The sequence below is a fragment of the Callorhinus ursinus genome, unplaced genomic scaffold, assembly GCF_003265705.2.
Source record: "Callorhinus ursinus isolate GAN/ISIS: 27379988/994484 unplaced genomic scaffold, GSC_fseal_2.0 scaffold5, whole genome shotgun sequence".
Lineage (NCBI taxonomy): Eukaryota > Metazoa > Chordata > Mammalia > Carnivora > Otariidae > Callorhinus > Callorhinus ursinus.
The window spans coordinates 106,400-124,592 of record NW_027397067.1 but is presented as its reverse complement, the minus strand read 5'-3'; the positions used below and the strand labels follow the sequence as shown (position 1 = coordinate 124,592).

At 38.6% G+C, this 18,193-nt stretch overlaps 1 protein-coding gene across 9 annotated transcripts in view; it reads right to left on the bottom strand.

Annotated features, from left to right (window-relative positions):
* Window positions 1–18,193, bottom strand: part of SPIDR (scaffold protein involved in DNA repair) — a 584,775-nt gene that overhangs the window by 489,220 nt on the left and 77,362 nt on the right. For 7 of the 9 annotated variants that reach the window (XM_025870570.2, XM_025870572.2, XM_025870571.2 and 4 more), the window contains one exon: window positions 12,305–12,468. The exons of the other annotated variants lie outside the window; for them this stretch is intronic. In XM_025870570.2, coding sequence (XP_025726355.2) covers window positions 12,305–12,468 — 164 coding nt within the window. The remainder of the gene's footprint in view (window positions 1–12,304; window positions 12,469–18,193) is intronic. 9 annotated transcript variants of the gene reach the window in all.

Below are 18,193 nucleotides of genomic sequence, written 5' to 3'. Positions count from 1 at the left end.
GAAGGGATGCTGTACTTTGTCAAATGCTTTTTCTGAATCTATTGATAGGACCATATGGTTTTTATCCTTTCTTTTATTAGTGTGGTATATCAGGAGTTTTTTTATTTTTTTAAAGATTTTTTATTTATTTTTTTGACAGAGAGAGACACAGCAAGAGAGGGAACACAAGCAGGGGGAGTGAGAGAGGGAGAAGCAGGCTTCCCACAGAGCAGGGAGCCTGATGTGGGGCTCAATCCCAGGACCCTGGGACCATGACCTGAGCCAAAGGCAGACACTTAACAAGTGAGCCATCCAGGCGCCCCCATGTGGTATATCATGTTCATAGATTTGCAGATGTTTTTCAGTTTTTAGGGGTTTTTTTTGCTTTTTAAAAAAGTTTTTATTTAAATTCCAGTGAATGCTGTTTTTTTTTTATGTTATGTTAATCACCATACATTATTAGTGTTTGATGTACTGTTCCATGATTCATTGTTTGCGTATAACACCCAGGGCTCCATGCAAAATGTGCCCTCTTTAATACCCATCACCAGGCTAACCCATCCCTCTACCCCCCTCCCCTCTAGAACCCTCAGTTTGTTTTTCAGAGTCCATAGTCTCTCATGGTTCGTCTCCCCCTCCGATTTCCCCCTCTTCATTCTTCCCCTCCTGCTTTTTTAACATATAATGTATTATTTCAGAGGTACAGATCTGTGATTAAACAGTCTTACACAATTCACAGCGCTCACCATAGCACATACCTTCCCCAGTGTCTAGACATTGGGGAGATTTACAGATGTTGAACCACCCCTGCAGCCCAGGAATAAATCCCACTTCTTTTAATGTACTGTTGGCATTCGATTTGCTAGTATTTTATTGAGAATGTTTACATTTATGTTCATCAGGGATATTGGCCTGTAATCCTCCTTTTTAGTGGGGTATTTGTCTGGTTTTGGGGTCAAGGCATGCTGACTTCGCAGAATGAGTTTCAAGTTTTCTTTCCATTTCTATTTTTTTTTCTTTTTTGGAACAGTTTGAGGAGAATAGGTATTAACTCTTCTTTAAATGTGGGGTAGAATTCCCCTGGGAATCCATCCGACACTGGACTTTTGCTTGTTGAGAGATTTTTGATTACTGATTCAATTTCTTTGCTGGTTATGCAGCTGTTTAAATTTTCTATTTCTTCCTGTTTCAGTTTGGTAGTTTGTAGGTTTCTAGGAAATTGTTCATTTCTTCCAGGTTGCCCAGTTTGTTGGCACATAATTTTTCACAGTATTCTCTTTATAACTGTATTTCTGTGGTGATGGTTATGTCTCCTCTTTCATTCATGATTTTATCTATTTAGGTCCTCTCTCCTTTTTTTTTGATAAGTCTAGCTAAGGGTTTATCAATTTTATAAATTCTTTCAAAGACTGGCTCTTAGTTTCATTAATCTGTACTACTGTTTTTTTGTTTCTATATAGTTTATTTCTGCTCTAATCTTCATTATTTCCCTTCTTCTGCTGACTTTAGGCTTCATTTGCTGCTCCTTTTCTAACTCCTTTAGGTGTAAGGTTAGGTTGTGTACTTGAGACTTTCCTTGCTTCTTGAGGTGGGACTGTATTGCAACTTAAAACTGCCTTTGCTTCATCCCAAAGGTGTTTTCATTTTCATTTGCTTCCATGTACATTTTTATTTCTTTTTTAACTTACTGGTTAACCCAATCATTCTTTAGTGGGACGCTCAATAACCTCCATGTATTCGTGGTCTTTCCAAATATTTCCTTATAGCTGACTTCAAGTTTCAGAGCATTGTGGTCTGAAAATATGCATGGTATGACCTCAATCTTTTTATACTTGTTGAGGGCTGATTTGTGACGCAGTATGTGATCTGTTCTGGAGAATGTTCTGTATGCACTCAAAAAGAATGTGCATTCTGATGCTTCAGGATGAAATGCTCTGAAAGTATCTGTTGAGTCCATCTGGTCCAGTGTGTCATTCAAAGCCCTTGTTTCCTTGTTGATCTTCTGCTTAATGTCCATTGCTGTAAGTGGGGTGTAAAAGTTCCCTACTATTACTGTATTATTATCCATGAGTTTGTTTATTAATTGATTTATATATTTGGGTGCTCCCAAGTTGGGGGCATGAATATATACAATTATCTTCTTGATGGAGAGATCCCTTAATTATGATATAATGCCCTTCATCTCTTGTTACAGTCTTTGTTTTAAAATCTAGTTTGTCTAGGGCGCCTGGGTGGCTCAGTTGGTTAAGCGACCGCCTTCGGCTCAGGTCATGATCCTGGAGACCCAGGATCGAGTCCCACATTGGGCTCCCTGCTCAGCAGGGAGTCTGCTTCTCCCTCTGACCCTCTTCCCTCTCGTGCTATCTCTCATTCTCTCTCTCTCTCTCTCTCTCTCTCTCAAATAAATAAATAAATAATCTTTAAAAAAAATAAAATCTAGTTTGTCTCATCTCAGGATGGGTACTCTGGCTTTCTTTTGACATCCATTAGCATGATAGATGGGTTATCCCTCCCTCCCCTCACTTTCAATCTTTAGGTCTAAAATGAGTCTATCGTAGGCGGCATATAGATGTATCTTGTTTTTTAATCCATTCTGATATCCTGTGTCTTTTGATTGGAGCATTTAGTCCATATACATTAAAAGTGATTACTGAAAGATATGAATTCAGCACCACTGTGTTACCTGTACAGTTGGTGATTCTGATGATGTTCTCTGGTCCTTTCTGGTCCTTGTTCCTTTTGGTATTTTTTTTCTCCACTCATATGGTCCCCTTAGTATTTCTTGCAGGGCTGGTTTAGTGGTCACAATCTCCTTTATTTTTTGTCTAGGAAACTCTTTATCTCTCTATTCTGAATGAAACCTTGCTGGATTGAATATTGGAACATTGGAATAATTCCAACTCATCACATTGAATATTTCCTGCAACTCCTTTCTGGCCTGCAAGGTTTCAGTGGCCAGATCTGCTGGGAACCTGATCTGTCTTCCCTTGTAGGTTAAGGACTTTTTTTATCTTGCTGCTTTCAGGAATCTTTCCCTGTCTACTTTGTGAATTTGACTATGATATGCCTTGGTGATGTTTGCCTCTTTTTGAATTTAATGGGATTTCTCTGTGCTTTGTGGATTTTGATGTCTGTGTTTTTCCCAGGTCAGGGATGTTTTCAGCTGTAATTTGTTTGAATAAACTGTCCCTTTTTTTCTCCCTACATCTTCTAGGACTCCTATGATACGGATGTTATAATAGTTTAATACGTCACTGATTTCCCTAAGTCTACCTTTGTGATCCATTACCTGTTTCCTTCTTTTTTTCTGCTTCCTCATTTTCTCTTCTATATCACTGATTCACTCCAATGATTCATCTGTCATTTTTATGGCCTCCACTTGTAGCTGCATCTTGGTTAGAGCATTTTTAATTGGCCTGACTAGATTTTAGGTCTTTTATCTCTGCAGTAAAGGATTCTCTAGTGTCTTCTATGTTTTTTTTTTTTTCAAGCCCAGATGGTATCCTTGTAATCGTGTTTTAAATTCTAGTTAGCTATACTGATTAAATCTCTGGCTGTGAATACTACCTGCTATTCTTTCTTCTGGGATGAATTTTCCCGTCTCATCATTTTGTCCAGAAAAGAAAGGAAGATGGGGCACTGGCTGGCTCAGTCAGTTAAGCCTCTGCCTTCAGCTCAGGTCATGATCTCAGGGTCCTGGGATCGAGCCCCATGTCAGGCTTCCTGCTCAGCAGGGACTCTGCTTCTCCCTCTCCCTCTGTCCCTCCCCCCACTTGTGCTTGCTCTCTCAAATAAATAAATAAATCTTAAAAAAATAAAAGAATCTAGATCCCAAAGAAATATAAAAATAAAGTGCAATGAAAGTAAACAAAAATAAAAATATAAACAACTTTTAAAAAAGAATTGCAAAAAATAAGAAAATAAATGAAAAAAAAAAAAGTAAAGAATAAAAGTCCAAAGGAGGCTAGATACTATTTTCCCTTAGAGCTGAAGCTTTGCAGCCCTCTATAATCAGTAAACTTAGTGTAAGCAAGTTGTTTGTCCTGGTCTTCTTGGGGAGGGGCCTGTTGCACTGATTCTCAGGTGGATTTGCCCTGGGGGGGGTGGGAGGGAGGCAAGGAGGCAGGGCTTGGTGTAAGCAGCTCCAGACTCCACCAGGTGGCCCTGTTTTGCTCCCTGAAGGCTTTCAGTACTGATGGGCGTGTGGGATGAATATGGTAGCACCCCACTTTAGCCCTGGAGCTGAAAATTCGCATTCCCCCACTCTTCAGGAAACCCTCACAGAAGAGCAATCAATCACTCTTGTCTACCCAGTTGCCATCAGAAGTCTGTGTTCACCCTGCCTGTGTCCAAGCTTTTTTATCTCAAGAATGCACCTGAGTTTCAAAACTCCAAATTTTAGGGACTCCTATGGCAGACCTGCAGTGATTCCCTGGCGAGAGTCTTGACAGGCCTCTGCAGACCCATCCCAGGAAAAGCAGTTGAATGACCACGCAGCAGTTCAAGGTTTATGGCAATAGAGAGCAGAAAGGTGGCACCTAGACTCACTGTTCTCAGCCGGCTTCCATGCTCCTATCCCTGAGAACAGTGCAGCACTTAGGCGCCACCCATTCTTCTTACAACCTGAGGATCTTCAGACCATGGTATCACACCTGGGATTCCACCCCACTTTGCCACCTGAGCACCTTTAAGCGAGGCACATTCCCCCAATGTACCTGACTTCTAAAAGTTCCAATTTTGCACTCCACTGCTTATAATACTTTTGTGGTAGCTTCCATAAGCAGGCTCTCTCCCTGCCGCCATCATATCCACAGCTATATCACACAGGATTCAAGTCTCTGCACTTCCTACCTTCCAAAAGGTGGTCACTTTTCTACTTGGAGAACTGCAGTTTTTGTTCTCTCAGACTTCTGATTGATTTCCCAGGTGTTCAGAATGGTTTGATAACTACCAAGTTGTATTCAAGACACAAGACAAACTTAGGGTCCTCCTAATCCTCTGCCATCTTAACTCCTCTAAACTCCTTCCATTTTTCTATACAATTATTCTATATCCTGTTTTGTCATTTAAAAAGGTATTTTGAAAATTATATCATAAGCACGTGGAACTACATCTTTCTTGCACTTAAACTTACCGGTTTTACTGAAGTATATTAACTAAAATACACATACCGAACATATTCAATTTGACAAGTTTTGACATGTGTACATTCCTTTAAAACTATTACCACAATCAAGATAATCAATATTTCCATCAGCCCCACTTTCCTCATGTCCCACTTTCCTTCCCCCATCTACCTTCAGCCCAGTCAACCACTGACCTGCTTCCTGTCACTATAGAATCATTTGTATTTTTAAGGACTATATATAAATAAAAACAGACAGTGTATACTCTGCCTCATTCACTTGAGGGAACTGTGGCTAAACTGTGAAGGTTAAGTTATATGGACCTTGACTTTTGAGCAATGAGGAACCATCAAAAGTATTTCAGTAAGTGAGTGATAAAGTCATAATTTTTATTAAGATAAATCTACTAAAAAGACATAAGCTAAGAAATTAATTATGACACTACTGAAACAATACAGAGACTAGGTGAAAGGGCACCATTTAGGGCAGAAGTTGTGAGGATGTTAGTTTAGAGGTCAAATCTGCATGACCCGGTAACAAAACAGATTCAGGCAGTGAAAAAGGAAAGTTATTAACTAAGACCAAAAACACACAAACAGGATGAGCTTGCATTAAAAAGAAAAGAAAGGATATGGCCTGGGACCCCTCTGACTTACAGTAACTTTAGAACATTGACGCAAAGATGTCATTAGGCAGCTGTAAACCCACATGGAATTCAGGACAGCAACTGGGTTATAGAAAGATTTAACAGTTATCAGCACTTGGAAGAAAATGTTGCTTGAGAAGAAAATAAAATCACAATCTTTGTTCCCATATGAGGAAGAGAATGGAAGAAAAGGAGACAGGAGTTAAGGCCATAGAGAATACCACTGTGATTAGATCACAAATCCAAAAGGATTTTTGTTATATTGTAGGAATGCTTCTCAATGTCTACTTAGAGAAATTCATTTCTGAGTCAATGGATTCAATTTATTTATTTCAAATGACAATGTAGTATGTTATGCTTTAATGAACAAGTTTATTAAAAAGGTATACTTCATGACAATTTACATGGAAGAAGTCTTGAATTTTTTAAATACAAAGCAAGCCAAGTTCTTCTCTTTTCTATGACCATATCTTTCAAAGTTCTGCCCATTTGCATGCTTCTTCCAACATAAGAAAACAATCAATGTAGATTGGGAGGCATTCAACTAACACCTGAATATTTCTATGGCAAGATTTCAATCACTGATGCCTTACTATTTAATAAGTAACTTGTTTGCAGTTACATTATCTTTTCTAATAGTTTCCTTATCTGAAAATTGGGTATAACCACATCTACTTCACAAGATTGTTTTAAGGCTTAAATGGAAAATGTAGTGCTGTAAACTAAATGTTGAAACCTAATCCCTTATGTGATGGTATTTAGAGGCAGGGACTTTGAGTGGGGCCCTCATGAATGAGATTAGGACCCTTACAAAAAGGCCCCAGAGATACCTTACCCCTTCCAACATGTAAGGACACAGTGAGAAGACAACCTTCAATGAACCAGGAAGTGGGCCTTCAATAGACACCATATCTGCCAGCACCTAGATCATAGAACTTTCCAGCCTCCAAAACTGTGAGAAATAAATTTCTGTTGTTTTAGCTACCAGCCTATATATTTTTGTTACAGCAGCTCAAACAGACTAATACATGTACATAAAGCAACTAGTATAATATAAGACCCAGTATATATATGTTCAATATATGTGATCTGTTTCTCTGTTTTGTCTTTAAAAGCCACTCACTGCTATATTTTTCTTATTTTTTATTTAAATTGTGAAATAAATGCAACAGAGAAGAAAATAAACTTCTCCAATAATTCTACTACCCAGAGATATGCTGTTTACATTTTAGAGAGCTATGGATGCTTACCATTTACTTTTTATAAGTATATATTATTCAAGAGCTTCCCTGAAAAGTCTGTGTCATATTGTAATTTGTAATTTTAACAAGGTATGAATTGAATTGAAAGCACTATAAAACATGAATGCAAGAGTTTCTCAGTTAGGTAGTGAACCCAGCCAATCACCCAGCACCCTTGATCTATGCAGCATTAGTCTTTCTCATAGTCATGGTAATTTACAGCAGCTTTCAAAGGATGAACATATCCTCAGTTCACAGAATATTTCTCTCAAAAAAAGCCAAGAAAAAAATTAAAAGTTCTAATAAACTTATTTTCTAATAAAAAAATTAAAGTTTGTGACAAGAGTAAAATACTAAATTTTTTATTTAGTGATGGCAATAACCTATGATGAGAACAAATCCATCATTCGTTCTATTCAAAATAAGAAAAAGGAATTCATAAATTTTATTAAATGCCTTCTTATAAGTACAGAACCTGCTCATGAAATATCAAACTCTAAAATTATAAAAACAAGTAGCCTATGATATGAAGCTCTGCACAAAAGTCCCATCTTTCTCAACAGAAATGAGGTGCTTTAAAAAGCCACACACATGAAGTAACAGATATTTCAGCCACTGAAACCACCACCACAATTAACATTAAGAAAAAATTTGGGGGCACCTGGGTGGCTCAGTCGATTAAGCACCTGTCTTCAGCTCAGGTCATAATCCTAGGGTCCTGGGATCGAGCCCCGTGTCAGGCTCCTCCTTGCCCAGTGAAGAGACTGCTTCTCCCTCTCCCTCTGCCTGCCACACCCGCTGCTTGTGCTCTGTTAAATAAATGAATAAAATCTTTAAAAACAAAAACTTTAAGGGATGCCTGGGTGCCTCAGTTGGTTAAGCATCTGCCTTCAGCTCAGGTCATGATCCCAGCGTCCTGGGATCAAGCCCCACATCAGGTTCTCTGCTCAGTGGGGAGTCTGCTTCTCCCTCTCCCTCTGCCTGCCCCTCTGCCTGCTGGTGTGCTCTCTTTCTCTCTGACAAATAAATAAATAATCTTAAAATGTGATATGTACTAAAGTAAGACCATGCTATTACAGAAGGTTTTCTTTCACACTGAAGAAGTTCATAGAAATAAGGGTTACTAGTCTAGTCCCTATACTGAAAGGTCAAGAAAAACTTTTAGGTCATGGCACAACACTTCCTGGTCTAATTAGATATGATTTATTCCAAGGGGTTTTGGTAGTAGTCTTGGGATTCTCAATGGTCCTTTGGGATCCTCGAGTTAAGATTTTACTGCATGTACAGTAAGTCTTTTGCTTTATCATCTAGCATTCTCTCTAGAAACATTTTTACCATATCAACAATAAAAAGTCCTCAGAAACATAAAATTTAATGGTAGAAAAATATTTTAAAATAAAGATATATTTTTTCATTTTTTTATTGTGGTGAAATATACATAGCAAAAAATTTACCATATTAACCACTTTTAGGTGTACACCTCAGTGGCATTAAGTACATTCATGTTTATAACCACTACCACTGACCATTTCTAGAACCTTTTCATTATCCCAATCAGAAACTCTGTACACATTTAAAAATAACTCCCCTTACTCTTCAGCCCCTAGTAACCTCTATTCTATTTTCTGTTTCTATGAATTTGCCTATTCTAGGTACTGCATATAAACTGAATCATACAGCACTTGTCCTTTTGTGTCTGGCTTATTTTATCTATAATAAGGTTTTCAATATTCATCCATATTGTAGCATGTATTAGAATTTTTTTTTTTTTTGTATTAGAATTTCATTCTTGTTTTTCCTTTGAGAGAGAGAGAGGGGAAGGGGGAGGGGCAGAGGGAGAGAGAATCTTAAGTAGGTTCCATGCCCACCATGCAGAGACCAATGTGGGGCTTGATCTCACAACCCTGAGATCATGACCTGAGCCAAAATCAAAATCGGACACTTAACTGAGCCACCCAGGCATCCCACAATTTCATTCCTTTTTAAGGCTGAATAATAATCCACTGTACATATATACAACATTTTGTTTATTTTTTCATCTGTTGATGGACATTTGGGTTGTTTCCACCATCCAGCCAGCGTGAATAATAATGCTCTGAACATCGATGTACAAGAATGTTTGAGTCCCTGCTTTCAATTCTTTTGGGTATATATCCAGAAGTAGAATTGCTGAATTATGTGGTAATTCCATCTTTAACTTTTTGAGAAACCATCAAACTTTCCCACAGTGGCTGTACAATTTTACATTCCCACCAGCAATGTACAAAGGTTCCAATTTCTCATTTTTTTTTCCATTTATGGATAATAGCCATCCTAATGAGTATAAAGTGGTATCTCATCATGGTTTGGATCTGCAACTCCCTGATGACTAATGATGATGAGCATCTTATCATGTGCTGGACTGCATGAAAGATCAGGAAGGTAGCCAAGATGGAATGATAGCAAATGGAACCCACTTAAAACACCAAAACAAACAAAAAACAAAAGAGAGAGAAAGAGAAAGGAGAGAAGGAAGGAAGAAAAGGAGGGAGGGAGGGAAGGAAGGGAACAACCCAGACAAAATACATGAAACAATGGTTTTTAAGACACTGAACATCAGGCAAAAACATAATCCCTGAAAGTCAGGAAATAAAAATTGAGTTCCACAATTGCCCTAGCTTACTTTCTTAAAAAAATTTCCAAACCACACAGTAGAAAAGGGGAACTGAGGTGGAACCCCTGGGAAGAGACAGAACTGAGAGTCCACAAAAGTAGCTAGAGTTCACAGGATGGAGTAACAGAAAAACCAGAGCTACTTAGAAAACTATAGCAATCCCCCCTCAACTATTCAGCAGACTTCTGATCAGCATGTGTGATCAGTATACAAGGGGAAGAATCATCTGGAGAACAGCACCCAGTGCTCACACAGGGTCAGGACATGGCAGCTATTCTTGCCAGGCAGACTGGAAAAGTAAGAGCATTAGCAGAATACTCAAAAAGATAATGGGACATAATACTGAACACTTCTCCAGACCCATCTAATAAATCATAAAGCAACATCCAAAGGATGAAATTGTCTCCAAAATAACTGCACCTGAGAATAAAGTCCCAAAATATTTAAAGACATTTTTAAAAATCCAGCACCCAATATAAAATTCACAATGTCTGGTATCTACTCAAAAATTTTCAGGCATGCAGAGAAGCAGAAAAATATAACCTACGATGAAGAGAAATATTAATCAACAGAAACAGACACAGAAATAACACAAATGGTAGATTTACAGAAAAGCCACTAAAACAACTATTATAATTATACTCCATATTTTCAAAACACAGAAAAAAATATGAGGTTAAGAATGATAATATAAAAAGATTCATATCAAACTTTAAGAGATGACAAATACACTGGATAGTTTAACAGATTAGACACTGAGAGAAAAAAGATATTAAACTTGAAAAATATAGCAATAGAAACCATTAAAAATGAAAGGGGGGGTGAACACAGCATCAATGATCCCATGATACAACATGAAGCAGCCTCATTAATATACCTATAATTGTATTCCAAAAGGAAAGGAAAAGGGATGTCAGAAAAAAAATGTTGAAGGCAAAAACCTTTCCAAATGTGATTAAAACTTTAAATCCATTATGTGAAGAAGAGAGTTAACAAAGCTGACCTAAGATGGGTATCCTTAGAAAGGCCTGCTTATAATGTTGGTCCTTGCCTACCTCTGGTTATTTAGACATCAGGAGAGTTACCATCATTCCCTAATGGTAAGAGCGGCTCCCTCTGCCTAAACTGTGCAAACAATATGGCTTAGGCTGAATACCTGTTTGCCTTCTTAAAATCTGAAATTCTAAAACATGCAAGGCAGAAGGAGTGCCTACTTTACCAGCCCCCAATAAAAACTCTGGGCACTGAGTCACCAATGAGCTCCCCTGGCAGGCAACACTTTACAGAGGTTGTCAAAACTCATTGCTAGAGCAATTAAGCATATCCTGTGTGACTCCACTACAATAGGACTCTTAAATATTGCTGATTTTGCTTTGTATTGTTTCACTATAATAAATCATAGCCCTGAGTATGACTGTACACTAAATTCTGAGAGTCCTCCTAGGGAATTACCAAACCTCAGCAAGGGCTTGGACCCAATTCACCAAATATTCAAAAAACTTGATAAACTCCAAGCAGAATACCACATGTAGGTATAATCACAATCACACTGCTTAAAAGAAGTGATAAAGAGAAAATATTAAAAAATCAAGAATGAGAGGGAAGTCTGGGTGGTTCAGACGGTTGAAGAGCTGACTCTTGATTTCAGCTCAGGTCATGATGTCAGGTTCCTGAGATTGAGCTCTGTGCTCAGCAGAGTCTGCTTGGAATTCTCTCTCTCCCTCTCCTGCCCCTCCCTACACCTCTCTCAAATAAATAAATCTTTTTTAAAAATCAAGAATGAGAAGAGCTTCAGGCTTCTTGACAGCAACTTTGGAACTAGAAGACAACGAAATAATGCCTTCAAAATTGTGAAGAAAAATAATTTCCAACCTAAAATTCTATATAAATTGCCATCCACTTATCAAAGTGTGATAACTGCATCTTCTGACATGCTATTTATTTTCCATAAATCCTCTCTTGAAAGCTATTAGAAGATGTGCTCAATCATACTGAGTGTGAAAACCAAGAAAGAAGAAGACATGGAATCCAGGATAAAGTTGCTCCACATTGGAGAGAAGTGAAGGGAATTACCAGGAAGATGATGAAGAGAGACCTAAGGATGGCTACATCCACAAAGCAGAGAGGATGAGTTCAAATTAGAGCAGCTAGGAGGTTGTGGGAACAAGTTCTCCAAAAAGACAAAACTGCTAGAATGCCTACATTGCCTGAAAAACCTTAACAGGAGAGCTAAACAATGGCAAAAACTTAGTTTTATTAACAATAAATAAAGTTAGGCAAACAAAAACCCAAAGTAATTAACTCCAAGGAAAATGAAAAGTTGTGAAGGAAAATAATCATAATTAATATTTGCCTTTTATGAATATTATGCAATGCTGAATACTAATCTAACCAAACCATGATACATGTGTCCTGAGAGAATGGAGGAATGGGAAAAGTTCAATGTGTAGCAGGTGGAGGGAGTGGGTGAGGAGATGGTTACCCATGTTCAGAGGTGTATTATAAACCTGTCATTTAGAGACAAGGAGGTAAAGAATGAAAGCATCACTAAGAGTCAAAAGTGACTGTCCTGGAAAAAGGAATTAAAAATGAAACACCAAAGGCTATGATTAACAAATGTATAACCAGAAAGAAAAATTTTGAGACAATTAGTTCTTACCTTCACAAGCTCAGAGAGCCTCTCTTCACTAGTCACAGAATGAGTGCTTGAACAAGAAGCACAGTCTGATATTTCCACAACACTCTCACCATCTTCAAATTCATTATACTCACTAGTATCTTCCCTGTCACTGTCAATCTCCCAGTCAATAAACTGTAGTTCATCTAAAAAAATACAATTGTAAACAATTTTATATTTCCTTTATATATCCAATTTTAAACAATTTTATATATCCATATATATATAATAACAATTTTATATATCCTATATATATAACAGACACAGGATATATATATACACTTTCTTTATTCTCAGTAGTTGAAAACATCCATAATGCTGAGTAATTTTTAAAATAGGTATTAAGACTGTGAAAACTCTATTCCTACTCTTATCTTTAGCCATCCTGTTTCCCCTACCCCAAATCTCAGGTTACATAACTACTTTTATTAGTTATTTTTGTATCTTTCTTGAGTTTTTCCAGCATGTTCAAGCAAATAAAATATACTATAATTTTTTCCTCCTTTTTGATACACTTTGATTTTTTTTTTCCTTAACAAAGTTTTTCTGTATCAATAACAGGGAGTATCCTCATTCTTTCCTACAACATAGTAGGAATATGCATTCCACTGCATAGTTGACCCACAGTTTATTTAATCAGTGTCCTTTTTTTTTTTTTAAGATTTTATTTATTTATTTGACAGAGAGAGAGGCAGCAGGAGAGGGAACACAAGCAGGCAGAGTGGGAGAGGAGAAACAAGCTTCCCGCCCAGCAGGGAGCCCAACACAACAGGGCTTGATCCCAGGACCCCAGGATCATGACCTAAGCCGAAGGCAAATGCTCAATGACTGAGCCACCCAGGTGCCCTTTAAATCAGTCTCCTATTAGCAGACTTCTTAAAGGATTTTCACCTAACTAAAACTTTTTTAATAGATTTTGCATCAGTAAACCAAGTAAATTTAGTTTTTAGTTTACTTTATAAACATTGTTATCTAGGTGTTACTTTTGCAAAATTTAATTTGGAAGTTAAATTATTTTCATATATCAAATAACCAAATTTAATCTATTTTAATGAAATAAATGTAGTTATTAAGGATAAATTAATCTCTGAGGTATTTATGAGGCATATAACATAAACTGCTCCTAGCGTACAAAGCCCAAGTATTCCCTCACAGCTACTTCACAACTCAAGAGGGCTAGTAAGATATCTTGGCCCGTCTAATAGCAACAATCTTATTTCCAGATAGAAGTAATATATTTTTTTAAAGATTTTATTTATTCATTTGAGACACAGAGATACAGAGAGAGAGCATGAGCAGGGAGAGGCAGAGGGAGAAGGAGAGAAGCAGGGTCCCTGCTGAGCCAGGAGCCCGATGTGGGGCTCGATACCAGGACCCTGGGATCATGACCTGAGCCAAAGGCAGATGCTTAACCATCTGAGCCACCCAGGCGCCCTGAGATAGAAGTAATATTAAAAATAAAGTAACTTACTAGCTTTAATACCTGAAAGGGAATTCAAAATAAAAACAAAAAAGACAAGAAATATTTAAGCTAAGGGTAAAAGTATGGAATAAAGCAAACAAAAATATAAGTCTTCTTTTATCTGATACTGTTGTTCCAGAAGATAAAAGTCCACTATAGTGATTATATAGAGATCAGACCAGTCTGAGAGAAGCAGATACATAATGGCAGTAAAATAACTGCAGGAGCCACTCTTACCATTAGGGGAATGGCAGGGAAAAACTACATGTAACAACACATTTACTCATGGAAGCCAGGCAATGGAATACCTAAAGAAATTCTCCAGGCTGCTGAAGCATCACAGCAGAAAACCATGGGAAAGGTAGAGTTCTGAGGAATGAAAGTGCCCCCAGAGCTACTATATTTTTGTAGCATTTGTTTATTCATTCCTCATTCATTCAATAAAATCAGTGCCTACTGAGGGCCTACTACACCACCCTAGACACTTACAATACCAAAATAAACAAACACAGGAGATAATACAGAACACTGTTCCTACCCTGGAGAAGCCCACTGATGAATAACATTTATACTGCAGTTGCTGAGTGCTATAAAATGATATATCGGGGCACCTGGGTGGCTCAGTCATTGAGCGTCTGCCTTCGGCTCAGGTCATGATCCCAGGGTTCTGGGATCGAGCCCCGCATCAGGCTCTCTGCTCGGCAGGAAGCCTGCTTCTCCCTCTTCCACTCCCCCTGCTTGTGTTCCCTCTCTCGCTTTCTCTGTCAAATAAATAAATAAAATCTATAAAAATAAATAAATAAATAAATAAAATAAAATGATATACCAACGCAAACTAGTAAGACCTTTCATTCTTCACAATAATTTTATGAAGTAGGCGAGATAATTACTGTTAGACTAAAATTTGCATTTTACAGATGAAGAAACTGAGTCTCCAAAAAGTTAAGTTTTTTCAAAGTTATGTAAAGGACAAATGGAGGGGGGAAATTTTTTTTAAAGAAAAAAAGATTTTGACAATTTTAATTCAGGGCTCTTCCCTCTCAATCTCAATTCTGGGCCTGAAGACACAGAGACTCTATCCAATACAGCTGGAAGGAGGTCTGGGTATATTGTGTTTAAAACTCACCTGGCAATTCTGTTAAGAGGCCAAATCTGTTAAGCACCAGAACAGTGCTGAAGCACACATGCACTGAAGTTAGACATCCCTGACTATAAATATTAATTGGCACACTTGTTAACTATGTGACTCTGGGCAAGTGATCTGACTTCTCTGAGTCCCAATTTCCTTCTGTAAAACGAGGGTACTCAGCTCACAGGATGTAGTAGATATAAAAGGAAATAATATACATAATGTCCAGCCAAGTGTCTGGGGTAAAACAAGAAACTGATAAACAGTAATTAATGGTAAAAAGGAGTGAGGGGAGGAGGAGAGGGAAATGGAAGAGAGAAGAGAAGAGAAGCCAGCAATTAACACACATGATTAGATACACTCCAAGGGATCATTTACTTGTTACCTAAAAGTCAACAATTCGTTAACTCATTTCAAAGTAATTAGCTCAAAGCACCTTTCCATTCTTAGAATTTTGAAAACTACTATGTCTTTTTTTTTAAAGATTTTATTTATTTATTTGAGAGAGAGAATGAGAGAGAGAGAGAGAGAGAGAGAGCGCATGAGAGGGGGGAGGGTCAGAGGGAGAAGCAGACTCCCCGCTGAGCGGGGAGCCCGATGCGGGACTCGATCCCAGGACTCCAGGATCATGGCCTGAGCCGAAGGCAGTCGCTCAACCGACTGAGCCACCCAGGCGCCCCTACTATGTCTTTTAATAGAGAAAGACATAGACAGTTTTTTGTTAATAGCAGCTTGAATAATTAACAAAGCATACTATTCACCCATAAAAAAAACATAATTTTTAAAACATCTTAGATGTGTAAAGACCAAGAGTTACATAACAATGAATTTCATTTAATATGGTTGAATTAATAAAATAAGCCCTGTGAACTTATGTATAACCTTAAAATACCACCTCACCTGTTTATTACTAGAATGTCAATGGGTAGTTACCAAGATGGCATACGAAGTGGCCAAAGGTATATAATCACCTTCCACAGGGTTGTCTGTATAAACTTACCCTTAGCCAAGTAACCAACTCACATGAAGCTTATTTTGAAAGCATTAAGACTTTTGAATACTCTAGATGAGCTATATCTTCTAAAATCTGTAAAAGAACATGATTTTCTTAATTCTAAGTCTGGTTCTCAACTCAGAATGATTCTGTCCTTGTGCGGATATCTGACAACATCTGGAGATATCCTTAGTTGTCACAACTGAGGCTGGGGGAGGGATGCCTGTTTGGCTCAGTCGGTTAAACGTCTGCCTTTGGCTCAGGTCATGATCCCAGGGTACTACAAAGGGCTCCTTGCTCAGTAGGGAACCTGCTTCTCCCTCTCCCTGCCGCTCCCCATGCTTTTGTGTGCACGCACATTCTCTCTCTCTCTGACAAATAGATGAATGAAATCTTTAAAAAAAAAAAAAAAAAACCAACTGGGGCTAGCGGAGCTACTGTCACTAGTGAACAGAGGCCAGAGATGCTGCTAAAAACCTGATACTGCACAGGAAAGCTCCCGCTCCATACAACAAAGAATTTTCTGGCCCCAAATGGCATTAGTGACAAGGTTGGGAAACGTCGCTTTAAACTGTCAAAAACACAATATAAAATGCCATCAGAACAGCAACTTGTGTTATTTTACTATCACACATTTACTGTAAGAATATTTAAGGAAAACAGGTCAGCAAAGGGCAATATAGGTATAGCATTATACAAGAGAAACCCTAAGTGGAATCTGAACCAATTCCACTGTTCAAGCTTAAGTTCTTAGCTGTAAAAATAATACATATTATATTTATCTCTTAGAGTTGTTGTGAGAAATTCTAAATGACAAAATGTTTCTGGGGGGAGGAGCAAGATGGCAGAGGAGTAGGAAACCTGGATTTCCTATGATTCCAGGAATTCAGTTGGATAGGGATCAAACCATTCTGAACACCTACGAACTCAACAGGAGATCGAAGAAAAGAATAGCAACAACTCTCTGAACAGAAAAGCAACCACTTTCTGGAACGTAGGACGTAGGGAGAAGTGAATCCGAGGCGATATTCAGGAAGACAGATGGCGGAGGAGGGGGCCTCCGTTGGCCACTACTGGCAAGTGACAGAGCAGTGAAGCACAAAATGGGAACTTTTAGAAGTCGGCTCTGCTGAGGGACGTCGCTCCAGTGGCTAAGCGGTGGGTGGAACCCTCGCAAGAGAGTGTGGACTCCGGACCCTTGGGGTCAAAGAAAGACCGAGGGTGCCTGAGTGTGGCAGAGCTCCCAGGTTTCAGAACAGGGAAGCCTGCTGCAGACACAGAGCAGAGGAGTGGGCTCTCAGCTCAGGATTGCCATAAACCATGATCCACGGCAGTTGGGCCACTGCTCCTCCAGCAGGGACCCAACAAGTGGCAGATACAGGGTGACTCCCCTTCCCCAGGAGGAGCGGCGCGGGAGCACACCGCAGGGATGGGAGACTCCACACGGGGTCATTTGCCAGAGATACAAACGCTCAGTCACAGGCCGGGTGAGCAGGGAATGCAGGAGGAACCTGGAGAGACAGGAGTGACTGACTGCTTTTCTCTGGGGGCTCAATGAGGAGTGGGGCCCCGAGTTCTCAGCTCCACCGGGGTGGAGATTGGGAGGCCACCATTTTCACTCTCGACCCCCAAAAGCTGTATGGAAAGCCTGCAGGGAACAAAAGCTCCTGAGAGCAAACCCGAGCAGATTACTTAGCCCGAACCAGCAAGGGCGGGGCAATTCCACCTCTGGCAAAGACATTTGGGAAACATGGCAAAAGGCCCCTCCCCCAGAAGATCAGCAAGAACAGCCAGCCAAGACCAAGTTTACCGATCAATGAGAACGGAAGAACTCCAGCACTAGGGAAACATTGCACATAGATATCTGGTTTTTCTCCCATGATTCTTCAGTCTTTCAAAGTTAATTTTTTTTAACTTTTTTTATTTGAATTTCTCCCTTTCCCTTTTGCAACCAACATCTTATCAATCCCTTTTTGAAAAAACATTTTTATTTTTTATTTTGAGTCATAATCTATCCCTTCATAATAATTACCCCTATTTTTGACATATGTATAAGAGTTACTCACTCTTTAAAATTTCGAGATACTTTTTTCTAATAAATCAAAATATACCCTAAATCTCTAGTGTAAGGCTTAATTCTAGTCTCCTGCCTGATCACATTCTCTCCCTTTTCTTTTCTTTTTAAATACTCTTCTTCCTTTTTTCAAACAACTTATCAATTCCTTTTATAAAATCTTTTACAATTGTCATCTTTACAGTCATTTTCCATCCTTTCATCGTATTTAA